This window comes from Apostichopus japonicus, chromosome 10 (genome assembly GCF_037975245.1).
Source record: "Apostichopus japonicus isolate 1M-3 chromosome 10, ASM3797524v1, whole genome shotgun sequence".
NCBI classification, from domain to species: domain Eukaryota; kingdom Metazoa; phylum Echinodermata; class Holothuroidea; order Aspidochirotida; family Stichopodidae; genus Apostichopus; species Apostichopus japonicus.
In genome coordinates this window covers 18,522,071-18,539,512 of record NC_092570.1, presented here as the reverse complement: position 1 = coordinate 18,539,512, position 17,442 = coordinate 18,522,071, and the positions used below count along the sequence as shown (strand labels likewise).

The following is a 17,442-nucleotide window of genomic DNA, read 5'->3' as shown; positions in this document are numbered from 1 at the left end:
TCGTGCTGACCTATTTACATATATAAAAATATAATTGGCTAATTACTCCATCTATAAGCGACTTATGTGTGGCTTTCAGGGGATGAGGAGGAGGGGGACAGGAGGTTGAGCCCCTCCCAAAGTTTGTAAGAGAAAAAAAACTAATATAAGCCTTTTATACATAAATTAGAAGTGCCCCTTTCTGTTAATAAAGAGGCTTCTTGTTTCATTTTTGTGAACAACATATGCACTTTGGTCACTTAAAAACAATCCTTTTTGTTGAGAAATAAAGAAAAACGTTATTAGAAATTGCAGTTTGTTGACAAGAGGAAAACGAAATAATGGAATATGGGTACAGAATGCGCAGAGCGTCCAATTTGTCGGTTTTCTGGTGAATTCGTGGATTTCCCCGCAAATTAAAGTCACATTTCTCACTATCCTACGAGGTTTGTGCCGCCCCCTCCCCCCCCCCACCCACTTCAAGAAAAAAGTTATTAGAAATTGCAGTTTGTTGACAAGAGGAAAACGAAATAATGGAATATGGGTACAGAATGCGCAGAGCGTCCAATTTGTCGGTTTTCTGGTGAATTCGTGGATTTCCCCGCAAATTAAAGTCACATTTCTCACTATCCTACGAGGTTTGTGCCGCCCCTCCCCCCCCCCACCCACTTCAGATTGAACCCTCCTTTTGGCCGCAGATTAGCGAGTTATTAACCAGTTAATCTAAATGGACTGAAAATTGTGTCCCACAAATTTAGTTCAATCTATTATCGTTTGCTTGTAAAAATGTTACAGTTTATGCATCATCAACATCGTCATCATTTTTGGGGGGGGTGGGGGGATTCCGGTGGAATGAAGCAGGTTATTATCCGGTACCCTTAGCTTTTCTTTACCAGTCTTGTGCCTAAATCCAACAAAAAAATGCTTCCTTGTTAGACACACTATGGAGCTTTGTTCCACGTTTTCAGTAAACTGAAACATCGCCACCGTTTAGAACGCGGTAATTTCAGAAAACTACAATTTTCACCTTGATCATCATGGCGACCCTCCAGGGGCGGATATTGTTGCCCCGGGAAATCGATATATGATTAAGGGCGCATAGTTGCAAAATGACGTTATATTTTGCAACTTTTGAATTAATTTGTTCAAAAATTTTCCTCCTTTTTCCCACAAATATATATATATGTTTTGGACGACCCTCCCAATTATTTTCGCGACGCTAACAAGGGTTAGTGGCAGAAGGTAAAGAGTGGTGTGGCCCGTTCCCCACCCCCCTCCTTTTTGTTTTATTAACTATAGCTGCACTGCAGTTCCTTTACTGCCAATTGTACGGTAGTCTCATATATCTCCGCAATTGATGGAAGCTAATAACCCTCCCAACCCCACCCAGGCTCGTCGAACTGTGATTTGGTTTCTTCTTTCAACTGAGCAAGTACCACTTAAGCGAGAACTAATGAATTCAATTCTATGACGTTTGTTCCACGCTTGTTATTTAAATATTACGGTATATCAAACACACCCACACAATGATAAATCTGAATGTTCAAAATTTTAGACTTATTTTTACTTCCTTAAATAGAATTGAACACGATTGCAGCCAATAGTTTCGAAAAATACCAGAAGTTTTTTATATAGAGTAATACATGTCCGGACACGGTGACCATATAGGTTGCCTGGATAACGAAGTTTCTATATAACATTTTAGTATAGCTTGCCATTTTATTCTCCGTTCGCGACATCAAATTAATTTCACTATATATTGATAACGTATGTTGTTTCTTGCACTTTGGTGGAGCACTGTAATGGTACGTAGACATTAGAATATACAAGAGTAGCCTATACATAACACATTCGAACAAACACATTCGAATGTGCTAGTTAGATATTGACAAGCCTGCACAGACGGTGTTGACATTTCTCGAAAAAGACTCAACTTAGACATTTATTCAACGAATGTTTTCAATTTGGTATCTTTATTATTTAGTATGCTGCATTAGACCTGTACAAATACGTGACAGTTTTACCGTGCCAAATTCTCTGTGGCGAATTTCAAACTGTCTTACCGAGGGAGGACATATATATTTTTTTGCGTTTAATTTTGTCTAGCGCCCCCGAATACCAATAACTATATACATGCAGCAGTAAACATAGGCTAAGATATGTTTGTGACTCTTTTTCAACGTGTCCGCCGTTTCTTTGACCGTCGCGGGTAAACACAACTCAAACATTTCCACCATAATTATTATCACTGCAATCAAGCACAAACTTCAGGGTATCCGTTTGTCCGAGGGAAAATGTATTTGCGAGCTAAGGGACCATGGCACTCATGATGTTTTTTCGTATGCAGCCTCCGCAATAAGCAACACCATTTTCTATATTTGCAAACGAAAATGGATAATTGGGTGTCATTTCAGTCCTTCAGTGTGTGTATTTCACGTATTAATGTATAACTGATATGAACATGTCCTGAACCGTACAGAATATGATTGACAAATGCGGTGTTCGGTTATATTTCTACCCCTCAACAGAATCAACATTATTCTCATCCTTAATCATTTCATTTTCATCTTTGATGCTTTCTTTTTCAGGTCTTATCTCTTCTTCGACTTCCAATGCTTCATTTGCAACAGGCAATTCATCCGAAATATGTGCATTCCTATCAGTTTCTTTCGCAGAACTGGCACGTTTTGTACTGCTGTCAACACTTTCACGTTGGTCTACGTTATCTGAAACGTTAGTATCCATAGCAACAATATATCCTTCTCCATCTTCACTTTTATTCATCTCCTCGTTCTTGACGTCATGGGTTACATTATCACCATCATTCTCATTTGCATGGCATTCTGTAACAGTTTCTACCACTTTGTCCCTTTGATCTGTTATTTCATTTTGATTTGACGAGGAGTCATTTTCAAAATTTGGCATTCTCTCATCATGTGTTTCTTTGTTGACTAGTTCCGCGATATTGCCATCACCAGCTGTCTCAGAGTTCCGTCCGTTTTTAACTAAGCTTGACGTTTTCTCAGGCTCTATATTATCTTTGACTATTTCCTGTTGATTAGATGCATCTCCCTTGTTAGATTCAGTTAAATTGTCATTCTCCTCAACTACTTGTGTAATAAATGTTTCATTGTCAACAGCTCCACCACTCGGCAAGTCCGATTTTACCATTTCCAAGTTATTGTTTACATCATTCGTATCTAAATTCACTGTATTTTCCGTATTTGGGGATTTTGATGTTTCGTCTACATTTTGAGTCGATACCTCCAACTTTTCGTCCTGTTCTGTCGTTCCATCGTTTCCATTAACATTTAAAGTTTCTCTTAACTCTTCCTCATCGACTTTCTCCTCTTGATAGTTACTGCCAGATGGAAAAACCATCTCATCACCAAACTTTTCACGAAAGGATGTTGCACCTGAAGAGAAGAGAATCAAAGTTATAAAAAAAGGTGACTAAAAGAACTTATGTTATTTTGCATGAGGATGTACCCAAAAACAAATTAAAAAAAAAAACTACCCGTAGTTGAATTTTCTTGCGTTCGAATCATCGAACGAATTTTGCGTTCCGTTTCCTTGCAGCGGAGAGGAGGGGCATGGGTAGGATAGGGGAGGGGCTAGTACATCACGTTCAGTATGAACGACTGAATATATGTAATCTATATCATTCTCAGAAAACTTTAAACTTTAAAAAGGCGAAGAGTACGTGTCATGTGTCATAAATATCCTTAGGTCAGACCCGACTCTTGATGCCACTGATAACATTGCCATGGCAACATCGGAGACCGTTCTGTAGTTTTGGCGGGATTCCTGTAGAATTCGGGTTTTCCTTTCATTTGTTTGAATTTTTGACTATATATGGACTAGAGCTGGACTCGATTTTAATCTGCCGGAGTCAACTACAACCATGTGCTAATCATTAAACAAAACTGAGAGTTACACTAAAAACCTTTGGTACATTATTTCTAGTTAATTGTGTTAATTGTGTGACGTCAGGGAGCACTGTTCACGTCGATTGCTACACTCACTACTCAAAGTAATATGTTACTTAAACCTCTGTAGCAGTTTTGCTGTATATTGGTTTAGAAGCTCCCCTTCACTGGATATTGTTGACACGTTAGCCAATTATGCAATTCCCCAAATCACGACCAACCTGGATTGTAGGTAGATATAGGTGAGTCCAAATGTTTGGTCGCAGCGCTTCACTTACCGAGGTTTCGAATTTCTTTTATTCTGTCACCTCAAAATTAAAAATTCGTTTGATATAACACCGCCCCACACCCCAAAATAGCAATGTACTAGCCTGCATTTAAGCCGTAGTGACAGGAGGGGTATGTCGGGTCCGGGGGGGGGGGGGGGAAGTCACATACTTAAAGTTTCATTTTATGGAAATAATTAAAACAAATTATTTTAATTCCAAACTTCTCCAGTCTGCCCCCTTAATTATTGACCATGAAGACCGTATGTAACCCCCTGATTATCCTCTCATCTGGCATGAATCCAAGTCACAAGTCTCAATTTCGTTTCGTTTCGTAAATATACATTTTGTTTTATAAAAAATGTTCCGTCCTTTTGCGTTTACTTATCCGATAACAAAGAGAGAGGGAGAAAACAATCATAAAACTAATTACGCATATAGCCGGATTAATATGTATAAGTGCTACATGGTATTTTCAACTTACCGTCGGTGTTTGATGACCGTATCTTTGTCTTTTTCTCTCTCCTAGGGGTGTCAACTTTCCAAGAGTACCATTGGGTGCTACTACCGGGTCGCAATGGGAGTAAAAGTCTTGGTATTGGACGCCTGACCGATGCCGAGGACCAACGGAGGGATTCGGCTTTGCTGATATTTAGGTCCCTTCTGAGAGCACCTTCGCGATCCTCTGGTTTTAGACAAAGATTCTGTTTCGACCAAGATGAATGAGTGATAGAAGTAATATGAAAGACGGGAAAATCTTGAAAGATCAGAATTTCCATGAAAGTATATAGTTTCTTAAACAGTATGCAGTTTGAGCATGGTGACAAATCGGGGACCGATATTGAAGCGTACCTTTAAACTTATGTAGAAGCATAGTGTTACACAAATGGGGCCTTGGTATGGCCCTTGTTCTGGATCAAATTAAATACAATGGGTGGACGGGGGCAGAGAGGTCAACCTCCCAGGCCCCTTCTCTTTTTCGAGACAATGAATCAACAATATACACATACCATGCATATTGTAAGTATATTTCATTCTATTGTTCTGTTTATTGTCATACACACATGTACATGTTTGTATAGCATAGGTTTACACAGTTCTTCACACTCGGAAGCACTGATCACACGTTTCCATGGAGATTCATTGTTTTCTCTGGAGTTATGATTCACTGAGCTATTATGGAAATAACAGGAAATTTAAACTCACGTTAAGAAATGCTTAACATATTTACAATCCTTTCGTCCTTCAATTTGTTACTCACAATAATCGATGTATTATATACAGTGTACAGGGTTTAGTTTTTGCCTTCCTTTTGGCTTTTTCCCCTTAATTGTTTTATGCACAGTAAATAAAACTGGCTTGATATGTTATGTATGAAGAATTAACAACCGTATTCAGACCTTCTTTTTTTTAGTATTTCTGCATTCCAAGCATTTTGTATCCCGGCTACTACACATGAATCACATGTTTACCATATGTGTTTCAATGGACGGGTATACATAACGAACTGTAGCAGTGGAGTGCTATACCCGTTAAATCTCCGTAACCGTGGGAGTGCTATACCCGTTAGAAGCATAGATGGTGGTTTGTCGACTTCCTCTAATCCGTTCAAATTTATGTTTACATTGCATCTTTACACTTGTACCTTTGTAATGATGTATGGCACATTGTTGTACTTTCTTATGGGACTCGGTAAAAATCGCACAATACAGGTACTTATACTTGAAGGTGTGATATGTTGATTTTCAAGTACTCGGGGAAGGGCAGGGACTGATCGAGGGAAGGGCAGGGACTGAGAGAAGAGCAGGGACTGAGAAAGGTCAGGGACTGAGGGAAGAGCAGGGACGGAGGGAGGGTAGGGACTGAGGGAAGGGCAGGGATTGAGGGAAGGGCCGAGGGGACAGAGGGAAGAGAAAGCAAGGAAAATAAGGGAACGGAACGAGAGGGTATGGAGAGAAGGGAAGAAGAGTGGAGTGAAGTGGAGAAGAGATTGGGGAAGGGAGAATGGGCTGGAAAGGAGGGTTCAATGAGGGGCGGGATGAAGGAAATACACTGCGAAGGGCAATGGGACACGTGGCTTGAAGAAGCAAAACCGCAAAAAACGTCTCCACAAAATGGAGCCTCTATGCATACATCTACAAATACTACATACTACAAATTCCAGTGTTTGTAATGTTTTACAACAAAAGACGGCAATATTTCGTCACTTTGTTTCTTTCTACTTATTGACAAATCTGTTTCACGGAAGCTATCCTGTATGTAGCTATACACAAAGAAGATACCTTCCCTCGAGCTAACCGGACGAAAAAGATTTAGGGAAATGTTTTTTTGGGGGTTAGAAATATCCAAGGATTTCATCAACTTAGATAATATGGATGCACTTGATAAGAACTGAGGTTGTTATTCTTCGTGACGTCGGGTCTCTCCCTCTGTCAACAGACGAGATGTTTGCCTCGCTTTATAACCATCAATCTTAATTCATACAGTACGCTTTAACATATGGTTCCGATACGGAATATGTCAGTATTTCCGTTTTTGCGTCTGAGAACTATCGATATTTATCCTTGTCAATTGACACTTACAAGTATGTTCAAGTCTTGCAAAAACAAGAAAGGAAAATAAATGCGTGTCTTGGGAACATTTTATAAACTGTTTTATTATCGATACAGGTGTGATCGTAGACATTAAGGAAAAAATTACACTGTCTGGTTATAACCGCCCCGAATTTGAAGAGCCACCAAAACAAATGTTTTATTAACAAAAATTAGAAATGATTTTTTCTCCCTTTTTTGGTCAACTTTTTCGGGCATCTGTTAATCTGTTGTCAACACGCCCACCTGACCTTGCTAGAGAATGATGGAAGTTGAAGAGCAAATTAAATTGGTCTTTCATGTAGCTGTCAAACAATTAATACTATATACATGTTTTCTTCACTGTCTGTCATCGCATGACAACAAAGTAACATATCAAGTTGCATCATATGTAACTATAGTGATGACACCACGGTATAAGTCTTTAGGCTGCGAAATACTTCCAACAATTCCCACCCCAGCCCACCTCGCAAGTTTGGTATAGAATCTAAAAATCGGCAGCAAAATGTGCAACTTTTCTTTACCTGCCAGATCATTTATGTGGAAGGAATGGTTGAGTGTGGGAATTCTTCAGTATAGTAGTTTATTTATCTACCTCCCAAAATTAAAAATGTTAAAATCATCGCGTCATAAAATGATTGTTTTCATGTATATTCAATGCAGTTTGATGACAGAATTTGGTCATTTGTATACACACATTGTTATAGTAAATTCTAGTAGTGCAGTATTTTTCCGACACACGATTCGCTGGATATATCTATTCGTATACAGGTGTATTATACGCTTATCAATATAAATCAATGATATACATATACAAACCTTGTAGCTTGTGGTCCCGTCGGTATTTCGAACAGCGTTCGCAAGGAACGCCATTTGTGAATAAAGTTGGCTCATTTCTCTATCCGGTTGACTGAATGATAGACGGTTGTGAAGAATATGGAAAGGTTTCGGGTCAGTCACAGGTTTGTTGTACAGCCCCTTGGGATTTTTCGGAACTCTACCAAAAACAGTTTTTTCTTTCGGACTTTCTAGATTCTGGAATAAAATGAAAACAAAATAAATAAATGTAGGCTATTACATCAGTTTTACGTCATTAATATCGTCAATACAATAGTTACATTTACTAAAAAATGCTGACAGTTTTCAAAAATTACTTTTAATTCCTTAAGATACCGACCGTCGAATGCAGATCCTAAAAGTGAGAAATGTTGAATTCGACAAATATACGGTACAAGTCTCAGGGTGAGCATATGCATTTAGTGTGGACGTAACATGTTTGTTTACTTCTGTTTTTCAAATTCTTCCCTCGGCGACCCACGTGTTAATTTGCCTAGGCTAGTCGCGACACGTACATTTCTAAAGTCCTAAATTCATCCAATTTTTAGTAAATCTAATTTGGCTGTTTTGATTGCAGCTTCTCGCACGTTGACTGAAACACATCTTTATTGTTTATCGATCGTTTTTGTATCTTTGCAGCTGGATTCTTCCTCGCAAATGGAATAACTTCATCTCACCTTCCAACGAAGAAAGAAAAATGGTCATGTAAACGAGAAGCCCGCTATACCTGATTTGTGAATCGAAAAGTAACCTACTATGTGAAAAGTATAATCAGCGTCAATTTCCATCAAAAACGTAACATTCAACGTCACGTAAAACTCTTACCCACCGTCAACACAGCCCTCTTGGCCTCTTATTAAAGAATTGTTTAGTGAAAATCCAGTCCTTTCCTTCATATCATTTTTGGTCTTTGTATCGCCTTAAGCCTTGCCCCGTGATGAATGTTAGTTTCCGTGAAAGAGTGCTTGAAATGCTGGCCCGTCATTCCAGAAAATTCGAATCTAACACTGACTTACGTCGAGACGTGACGTCAGTGCGGCTCAAATACCCTCACGCTCCTAAATAGAAAGTTCAGTTCATGAGCACGAGACGTATAATTAATTATACAGCTATACGGCTCTGATGCCCGTTTGCATATAACGCCCTCTATTACTCTCTGTACTTTTATCGTTACTTCTAGTTATGGATGTGCGGTTTCCTGAAGTTTTAATGACGTGAAGTTGGTAACTATCCAACATTGTGACCAAGCTACGTTACATCCACACATTATTTGGTGTATATCTCTTTATATTACTAAAGGATCTATGTGGTTACAACCAGGGGCGCAACCACATATACTTCTGGTGGGGGGCGTTTTAGCCCTCTTCACTCCCGAATACTCTTAGCTCATTCATTTATGTCTTTTAAACTTCGCAATAGTTTAAGCTGCAAACCAACATCTAACTTAATTTAACAAAAATTGAAAGCAACAATACAGCATAAAAAGGATATTTCCTTGTCATGATTACGTAGCTTATGACATCACTCGTATACAATTTACACGTTTACAATTTCAGGTAGCAATAAATCTACAAATACGTAGAAACTTAATACATATAATGTCAAGTCACCAACTTATGCAAGTTAAAACAAGTTCCCCAACAGTCAGGAATAAATATATCACTGGACTATTCAGGTAATTCAAGTAATTTTCTGTTCGCTTAAATATTGGTGCAAATTATAGCAGAAAATTGAAAACACTAGATATTGTTCATAGTAAAGAATATGTAATATTATAACCAATTTCGCGCATTGGATCTCAGCGCATGCTAATATATGAGTCTTATTTTACCGTTGTAGCTACACACAAAAAAATGGGGAAAAATAATCAAGCAAACTAATGCGACTTTCGCAATATACGAATCTTTCATGACAGCCAACAAAATGCTTCAAATGACATGTGTTAAAACATTAATCCGTCGAAGATCTCGATCTTGCTACCTAAACCATATGTATATTATAAGAGTTCAGCTTAACCGCTCACCTTAGAGGCTTACTTTGTGATCTGGATAAACCATTTCCGCACATCATGATTTAAATTACTATGATGGTTTATAGCTACCATTTTATTGGCAGTGTATATATGTGCATAGATTGTTATCAATGTTAGCTTTCTACCGTATTGCCTTCAGTAGCTTAAAACATTTGGTCTGGACAGGGAGGTCTATTCAAACGGGAGATCCTTGGTATGGATTATCAATTTCCGCGCATAATTCCAAAAATAACTGTAATACATATAAATCTACATGTAAGGTGGTTCTGAAGAGGAAATCTGAAGTTAAATAGACTCACCGTGTTAACAGACCATATTCGACTGGACAATGTACTATTTGTGAAGATATAATACTACCATATAGTAATGTAATAAGTCCATATATATCGTATTTTTGACGTGTTGTCAAGTCAAAGCAAATATATCTATACAAGAGGTAACGCAGCAACTTCACAATTTGTTTAATTTTCGTCAAGAAGTCTGCGTAATTTAATTGTTAAGTTTACATATTAAATATTTAAAAAAAAATTAAATATACTTTTTTTTATCGTTTTATCAAGTTACTCGCAAAGCGGAAACTTAAACATTTTCGTCAGGAAGTCGTGTTAGCGTAACTTGTCAAACCCGACAAAATATTCGTATTTTTGACTTAAATGTACAACGCAGCAACGTCTCGAAAATTCGACAATTTTCGTCAAGCTGTAAACGTTAGCGTAACTACAGGTCAAATCGACACGAAAATACTAGAAAAACAAATACAATATCAGGGTTCAAAATACTGTAAATCGAGACGAAAAAAAATTTAACAATTGAGAAAAACCGACCACAGAACAGTAATTAACACATGGCATTCTGACAATGGCAACTAAAAAAGCTTTGGTGTTTATACTTGATACAGGTACTTGATATTGGTACTATGTTCACATTGTTCGATTGTTGTGATGTCGTGTTACACTAACACGGTTAGTATACGACACGATCGTCTTTGCAGATCGACCGTGCATAAATGTACCATACCACGATTATAGAGTAGTGCACGTCCGTCCTCAAAGGTTAACTATTGGCGGGAATAGTCCTAAAGTGACCTATACTGCGTTTTATTTTTGCTTTTTTATGAGTCATCATAATTCTTTTTCAATCTTGGATGTTAAAGAGGATGAAATAAACTACTGATGTTCTAAACGTCTGGAGGATTTAAGGTGATTTAAGGTATCTCAAAATAAATCCTGGGTGAATCAAGAAGATTCCGCAGCGAGAGCTGGCAGATGGGTTAAAGGGAGCACAATGCTAACCTTTGAGTTCTTCCAGCTCAACATCTAAACGGTCATGGTGGCAAAAGTCGAATGATCTGATAGCCCAAGTCATCAGCTATCTCATATGGTGGGTATGTAGGTGGGGGTAGTTGAAAACTTTTATCTACGCTCTAGTCGCTGCCTTGGAAAGGGACGAGTATAGTGTGTAAGTCAATGGGAGCAATTAATTGTGGTTATGACGCTTACAGTATGTAATCATATACCGTGTTATATTTAACTATATGTCAACAACATCTCTCTCTATATATTCTTCCCTCATATACCTGTTGTATGGAGGACCTGATATTGATATTCTCATAATCCTTCCAAAGTCTCTTGGCGCTCTGTGCAGTTCTGCCGGTGGCAATTTTTGGCAAAATGGTTCCTCTCTTTCGTCTGACGGGAGAATTGACCTCAGCGACCAAGTGAACGGCGTCGGTGTGACTACGATCCCATGCCAAGGAAGGGGCACGAGGGTGCGCCATCTGAAGAACAGAAAAAGAAGAGGGATCTCGTCTCATTGTAACATTTCAAATTATCGTTAGAAATATGTCCGACATTTTGGAACGATCGAATAGAAAGAAGAATACAGCAGCGACATAGAATGAAATATACGGCTGACTTGACAGGGGAGGTGGAGCGTGGGAAGGGAGGGGGTGTTAGGTGAGGAGAGGAGGATGTGGTTAAAAAATGTCTGTCTTCATGTTATTTAGTCTCACAGAGGTGTCGTCTGACTGACTATGTCTCCTACCCTATTCGACTCAAGCCTGCACCGCTCAGAGTACTTTAGTCGCTGTAGGATTTGGTACCCGTGTTATAGGTCTCCAGTATGCAGCTTGCTGAATACGTACCGGTACTGTATAATATAGGTGCAACATATATACCAGTATCAATTGTATCTCCCGTGGCCATTATACGTTATCGTATCAGACTTCTAACGCAGCGTTGTAACATAATTCCTAGCTCATCAGTTAAACATGGAAACGCAGGCCTGAAGGGGTGGAGAAGAGGGTCAGGGGATACAGCCTGTGGTCTGGGTCAATTTGGGGTCCGATAGAGTATGTAGGGGTGCAGGAAGTATATGGGATATACCGTTATGCATTTTAAAAGTTCCATAAAAAGTGGGAGGGGTGGGACCTGGGGATATAACTGTATCCAGGGTCAGAACTGGGCTCTTGTCGCCTCTTTGGAGACATATCTGCTAATGAATAGTATAGGCTATAGTAAAGGACAATGGCAGCTAATTAAAGAGATATTTAGTAATACATAAAAAGTCTCCTCTTTTGAATACAATGAATATATTTCATAATTATACATGTCTGTCAAACACATAGAGTTTAAGTGATACCCTTGTGGTAATCTCCATTCACATCATGCAGGTGATGTTATCCTTGATACCAGTATAACACAAACGAGGGGTTGTCATTCGGTCAACTGATTCTGTTAAATAGATTTTCTTGTCATGGGAGTTATTTATTTTTGATCTGTCCATTACCTTTCATATTTCGTTTTAACCCGACGTGAACTCCCATTTTCTAGATCACATGTAAAGACCATTTTTACCGGCATGGCACGTGATAAACACAGAAAACACAGAACTGCTGTAAATCTTAAAGTCTTTGTACCGCAGTAAAAACTGGATCGTGCTGATAAATCGGTAGAATGTGCAATTAGGTTTATACAGTAAGAACTGAGGATAGGCTATATGTAATCCCAACAAAATGCATCGATTACGGTTAGAAGGTTTTCTGTGATTATACAGTTCTTACTGTATTGCTAATAGCACATGCTACCGAGTTATCAGATTTATAAGCACGATCCACCTTTTTTTAACTGTGGTACAAAACTTTAAGATTTACAGTAGTTCCTGTAATTACATGAGTGAATCGGGCCGGATGGGCATGGTGAATTTCAATTAGCCACGTGCGAAATAGGTTTAGGAGCTGATAAGAATCCACAATCAAGTTTAAATATAGAACGGCAACCCATAGTATCCCGTATACTAGGCCTACATATAAACCAAGACAATGTTCCCTTTTTTAATTTCTTTTTTTGTGTGAAAATTTGGTGTGTTAGAAGAAGTTAATGTGTTTGCAATGAATGATTGAAAGATGATTGTTGGTTTTAAGTAGAAAAGAAGATGGAAACACATGTTGCTGATCCATTCAAAAAAAATAACAAGTGTGTTACACGATGGAACCCTATACTTGCCACTGATGCCTGATGTACGCCATTAACGACATTAACCATGGAACGCCATGTGGGGAAGGGAAGGGGGGAGTTTCTCTGATCCTCCTCGAGGAGGATCAGAGAAACTCCTCAAAATGCTTGGGTATTATTCGAACATTAATGTTCAATTGAAAACATATAAAGTGTTATCAGCGTCCATTTCAATAAAAAAAAATGTAATCCAGCGACACGTAAATCTCTTACACATCGTCAACAACGCCCTCTGAATTTCTTTATTAGAATATACACTACCCTTATAACTTATACATATATATTATACCTATATATTATATACGCGTATAAGTTAATAACGAATATTACATCGAGCGAATTAAAAACGAAGAAACGTGCATGGATTGCCACTAAATCGTGCGTTTTTTACATACATTTTTTGAGATTGGTTGGCAAATTTGACTAAACCTATGTCGAGTTTTCGCAGATTTTTTTTTTATTAAATCAAACTTAGACACCCTCCTAGACTATTTTTTCTGTCAACTTATATTAATGAGCAAGTATAATTCGTTTCACACGTCCCAATTCTACTATAAAAATTATCACATTTGTTATGCCTATCCCAAGATAACATATAGTACCTTTAATAATCAATTTCTTTCTAATAGAAGAGTGTACTTAATTACTCATACATTTGCATACCGATAATTATAAATATAATCTTCTGCCCAGATTCTTATATCCATGGTAGGCTAATTTTATATGCTATAACCGTGTTACATATCTCGTGTGGTTGATTACATATGTTAGTTTGAAAGGCAATATATTTTTATCTTTCATATATACGTCCCCTCACCCTCCCCCCCCCCCTCCATTCTTCCCGCCCTCGTTTTCCCTTTTAGATGATTTCTTCCTTGACAATGGATTTCTTAGACAAAATTCCACTTTAACATGCCAAACATAAATTTACTTTATGTCTGTTCTTGATACAGTTAACTAAGCACGTAAAAGGACCTCGTCACTATTACCATAAGTAGGTACTTTTTTTTTCTTTTTGCATAGCCTGGTTAAATCATAAAGGGCAGCCGATGATGGAAATTTAGGTTATCGAAAATAGGGTGAAGTTGATTGAGAGATACTTTTATCCATTTTATTGATTGATACACCCTAAAGAAATAATAGAAGGTAGATTTTGATTGCAACTTAACGTATGAAAAAAGGGTACCCGCTGGTTAAGTCATTAGACAAGCTTCAAAGGTGTGAAGAATTTTTTTTTGGTAATGTATATCTTTCTTTTGATCTCTTTAGCGGTTTGAGCAATGTTGACATACCAAATCGAAGGTCAAGTTGTATTGACCTACTAACTTCAAATTCAGTTACAAACGCTGACAGTATAAAACGAATATTAAGTATCCCCAAGCTGTTGAAAAGTCAGATCGTAAAGTATTTATTTCCTTATCCGCTCAGATATTGGAGACAAAACTGTTTGTTTGCTCATTTTGTATTTCGTTGGATAAGTTTTTTGTTCATTATAGTCTATTATAGTCACCATGGATGTCGGAATGTATGATATAAAACCACGCGCGTGGTCCATCTAAGGACGAAACTGTGATATTTCATAACAGTAAATAAAATAAGCATACTCCATGTGGAAGTGATATCTGTCACTCAAAGTTTTATAGAAAAACGTCGGGAAGACATTGTTATTAAATAAAGTTATTTTCTCTTTTATGCATATCTTTTTGTGTGAAAGTAGATATTTATGGAAGCTTGTGACATATGGCGAGAAAAATCTGGGTAATTGAGTAATAAATTTATAAAAATATATGTCTCGAAATGCCACTGATAGATTTACATCTTTTCAAGATCGATATATTACATGGAACGCCAAAATATTCCTGAAAGTGAATATTAAACATTGCCAATGCATTCTTGTCAATGATACACACATAACAACAATGGTTGGTCACACATATCAACTGGTTATTCACACATATCAACTTGTTGGTCACAAGTATCAATTGGTTGGACACAACATAAACGTATCAGCTGGTTGGTCACACATACCAACTGGTTGTTCACAAATATCAACTGGTTGGTCACAAATATCAAATGGCTGGTCACAAATATCAATTGGTTGGACACAACATAAACCTATTAACTGGTTGGTCACACATACCAACTGGTTGGTCACACATATCAACTGGTTATTCACACATATCAACTTGTTGGTCACAAATATCAATTGGTTGGACACAACATAAACGTATCAACTGGTTGGTCACACATACCAACTGTTTGGTCACACATATCAACTGGTTGGTCACAAATATCAAATGGCTGGTCACAAATATCAATTGGTTGGACACAACATAAACGTATCAACTGGTTGGTCACACATACCAACTGGTTGGTCACACATATTAAATGGTTGGTCACACATATCAACTTATTCGTCTCATATATTAACTGGTTGATTCACACATATCAACTAGTTTGCCACACATATCAACTGGTTGATCACACATATATCACTGACTGGTTGGACACACATATCAACTGCTTGATCACACTTGAACTGGTTGATCACACATATCAACTGGTTGATCACACATATCAACTGGTTGGTCATACGTATATAACCGGTTGATTCACACAGAATATTCTCACGGATCAACTGGTTGGTCTATAAAGTAAAGAAAAGCACATGTGCTATAAAACTATATGCACTTGCGTAAATTACACCGGTGGTGAATATAGCATTATAGTAAGGAGAAGGGTAACCTTGGTGTTATTGAAGTCGACTCGCGCATAAAGGGGTCTGACCCCCCCCCCCCACTCCCCGAGAAATATAAGTAGATGTGGAATGGTGCCATTCTGAGACCTTATTAGGCTGTAAATTGCATGGTTGCAATGAGACTTACATGCACGGTAGTCTTAACACTGTAACTGTTTGTGTTGGGGTGGGGGAGGGGGATTGAGTATAAATGGGGTTGGGGTGGGTTGTCGGTTGTACACCCCGCCGTCCCTCACGATGCGTGCCTGTATAAAGGTTAAAGGTATGTATATCGGTTCATAGAACGAAAAGAATGAATGGACCTACACCCTAAACCCTAAACAAAACCTTGAATGCATTACAAACACACCGAAGGTACCAACAGGTGATGAATGGGACGAATTCATCTACAAATAATAATTTTGTAGCAATTACTTTAATAGAGTGTCAAAAACCTCGAAAGTATGTACCGTGAAAATTTTTAGCAAGCTAAAATTTGGAGACAATATCAGAGTATGTAAATAACGTTATGAAAGAAGAGGGTCGTTTAATACTGTTCAGTCCTGTCGAAGCTATATAAAAGATGAATGTTTGTGGATTTCACCAACTCTATTATTTTGTTGTTGTTTTTTTCTCTCTCTATTTTGTACTCACCGACTCAGCAAGTTTACTATACGTCTGGTAGTCTTCTTTGGACATGAGCTGACTTTTCATTATGTTAGCCTTTGTAAACAGTCATGGAAGATTCGTGATATTTTATTTGAGATTCTGCACGTCTCTTATCGTCTCAATGCAACTCCCTGCAGGCTATCTCCACAGGGTTACTCACGATTTCTTCATAACTTATACGCGGTATAGGCCCTGCAGCCTAACACGTACATTGTATAAGCAATACAGTGAGATGGAAATGGAGTATCGATGTAAACGAAAATAATTAACTATACTCTAAAACGTATCGTCAAGCTGATCTGTTCGGTGGTGGTCCGTTTATGGTCGACACAAGTTCGTGATGAATCAAGGATTTCTCGTCAAGATATCAAATCCAAATGAAATTTAGTAATTCCTATCATCATAATATCCTCTAACAGTTGATCATTTGTAAATTCCTTTACCGATCGGAGGAACTAGAATTCGTTCAACAATCTTATGATTTCCAAGGAATAACTTGGTTTGTTTTGATCGATAGATAAGCACAAAAGGATTTGTTGACGTTATCTATTCAGTACACATTGCATGCTTATTGTAAATTCATTTATCAATGCCCTCAAAGCGCGCGTCGATGGTTGCTACGCGATAGTCCTATTGTGCTAGCAGGTGGTCAAAGGTCCTTAGCCGTCAGGTTAACAAAGATAACGAAGGATTAAAATAGTTCTCGTTAGGCGCTCATTTCACATTCAGATGAAAATGTGTCTTCTCTATCAAACGTGGATTTAGATTGTTATTGTAACACCCACTGCAGGTCCCACAGGTCTGGGCTTACGGTATTAACTTAGACCCAGCTGCGACATCTTTGTTTTCGTATTGTACTTTTCATGTTCCACTTCAAAGCATTCGTATTG

At 38.0% G+C, this 17,442-nt stretch overlaps 1 protein-coding gene across 1 annotated transcript; it reads right to left on the bottom strand.

The window, feature by feature from the left end:
• Positions 1-808: 808 nt before the first annotated feature.
• On the bottom strand, positions 809-17,104 carry LOC139975260 (uncharacterized). Its single transcript, XM_071983021.1, has 5 exons — positions 16,538-17,104; positions 11,211-11,411; positions 7,585-7,800; positions 4,659-4,878; positions 809-3,395 (listed from the first exon to the last, which is right to left on the bottom strand). Exons 1-5 carry the CDS (start codon positions 16,595-16,597, stop codon positions 2,494-2,496), a joined length of 1,599 nt encoding a protein of 532 aa, XP_071839122.1. The 5' UTR covers positions 16,598-17,104; the 3' UTR covers positions 809-2,493.
• Positions 17,105-17,442: the final 338 nt, after the last annotated feature.

What these genes read in the sequence shown, in the direction of transcription:
- LOC139975260 (XM_071983021.1), bottom strand. Translation starts at nt 16,597, where the DNA reads ATGAAAAGTCAGCTCATGTCCAAAGAAGACTACCAGACGTATAGTAAA. An exon ending in ATAGTAAACTTGCTGAGTCG is followed by an intron (nt 11,412 to 16,537) that starts GTGAGTACAAAA and finishes TCTGTTCTTCAG; the next exon opens with ATGGCGCACCCTCGTGCCCC. An exon ending in ACGGTCATCAAACACCGACG is followed by an intron (nt 3,396 to 4,658) that starts GTAAGTTGAAAA and finishes TCTTCTCTTCAG; the next exon opens with GTGCAACATCCTTTCGTGAA.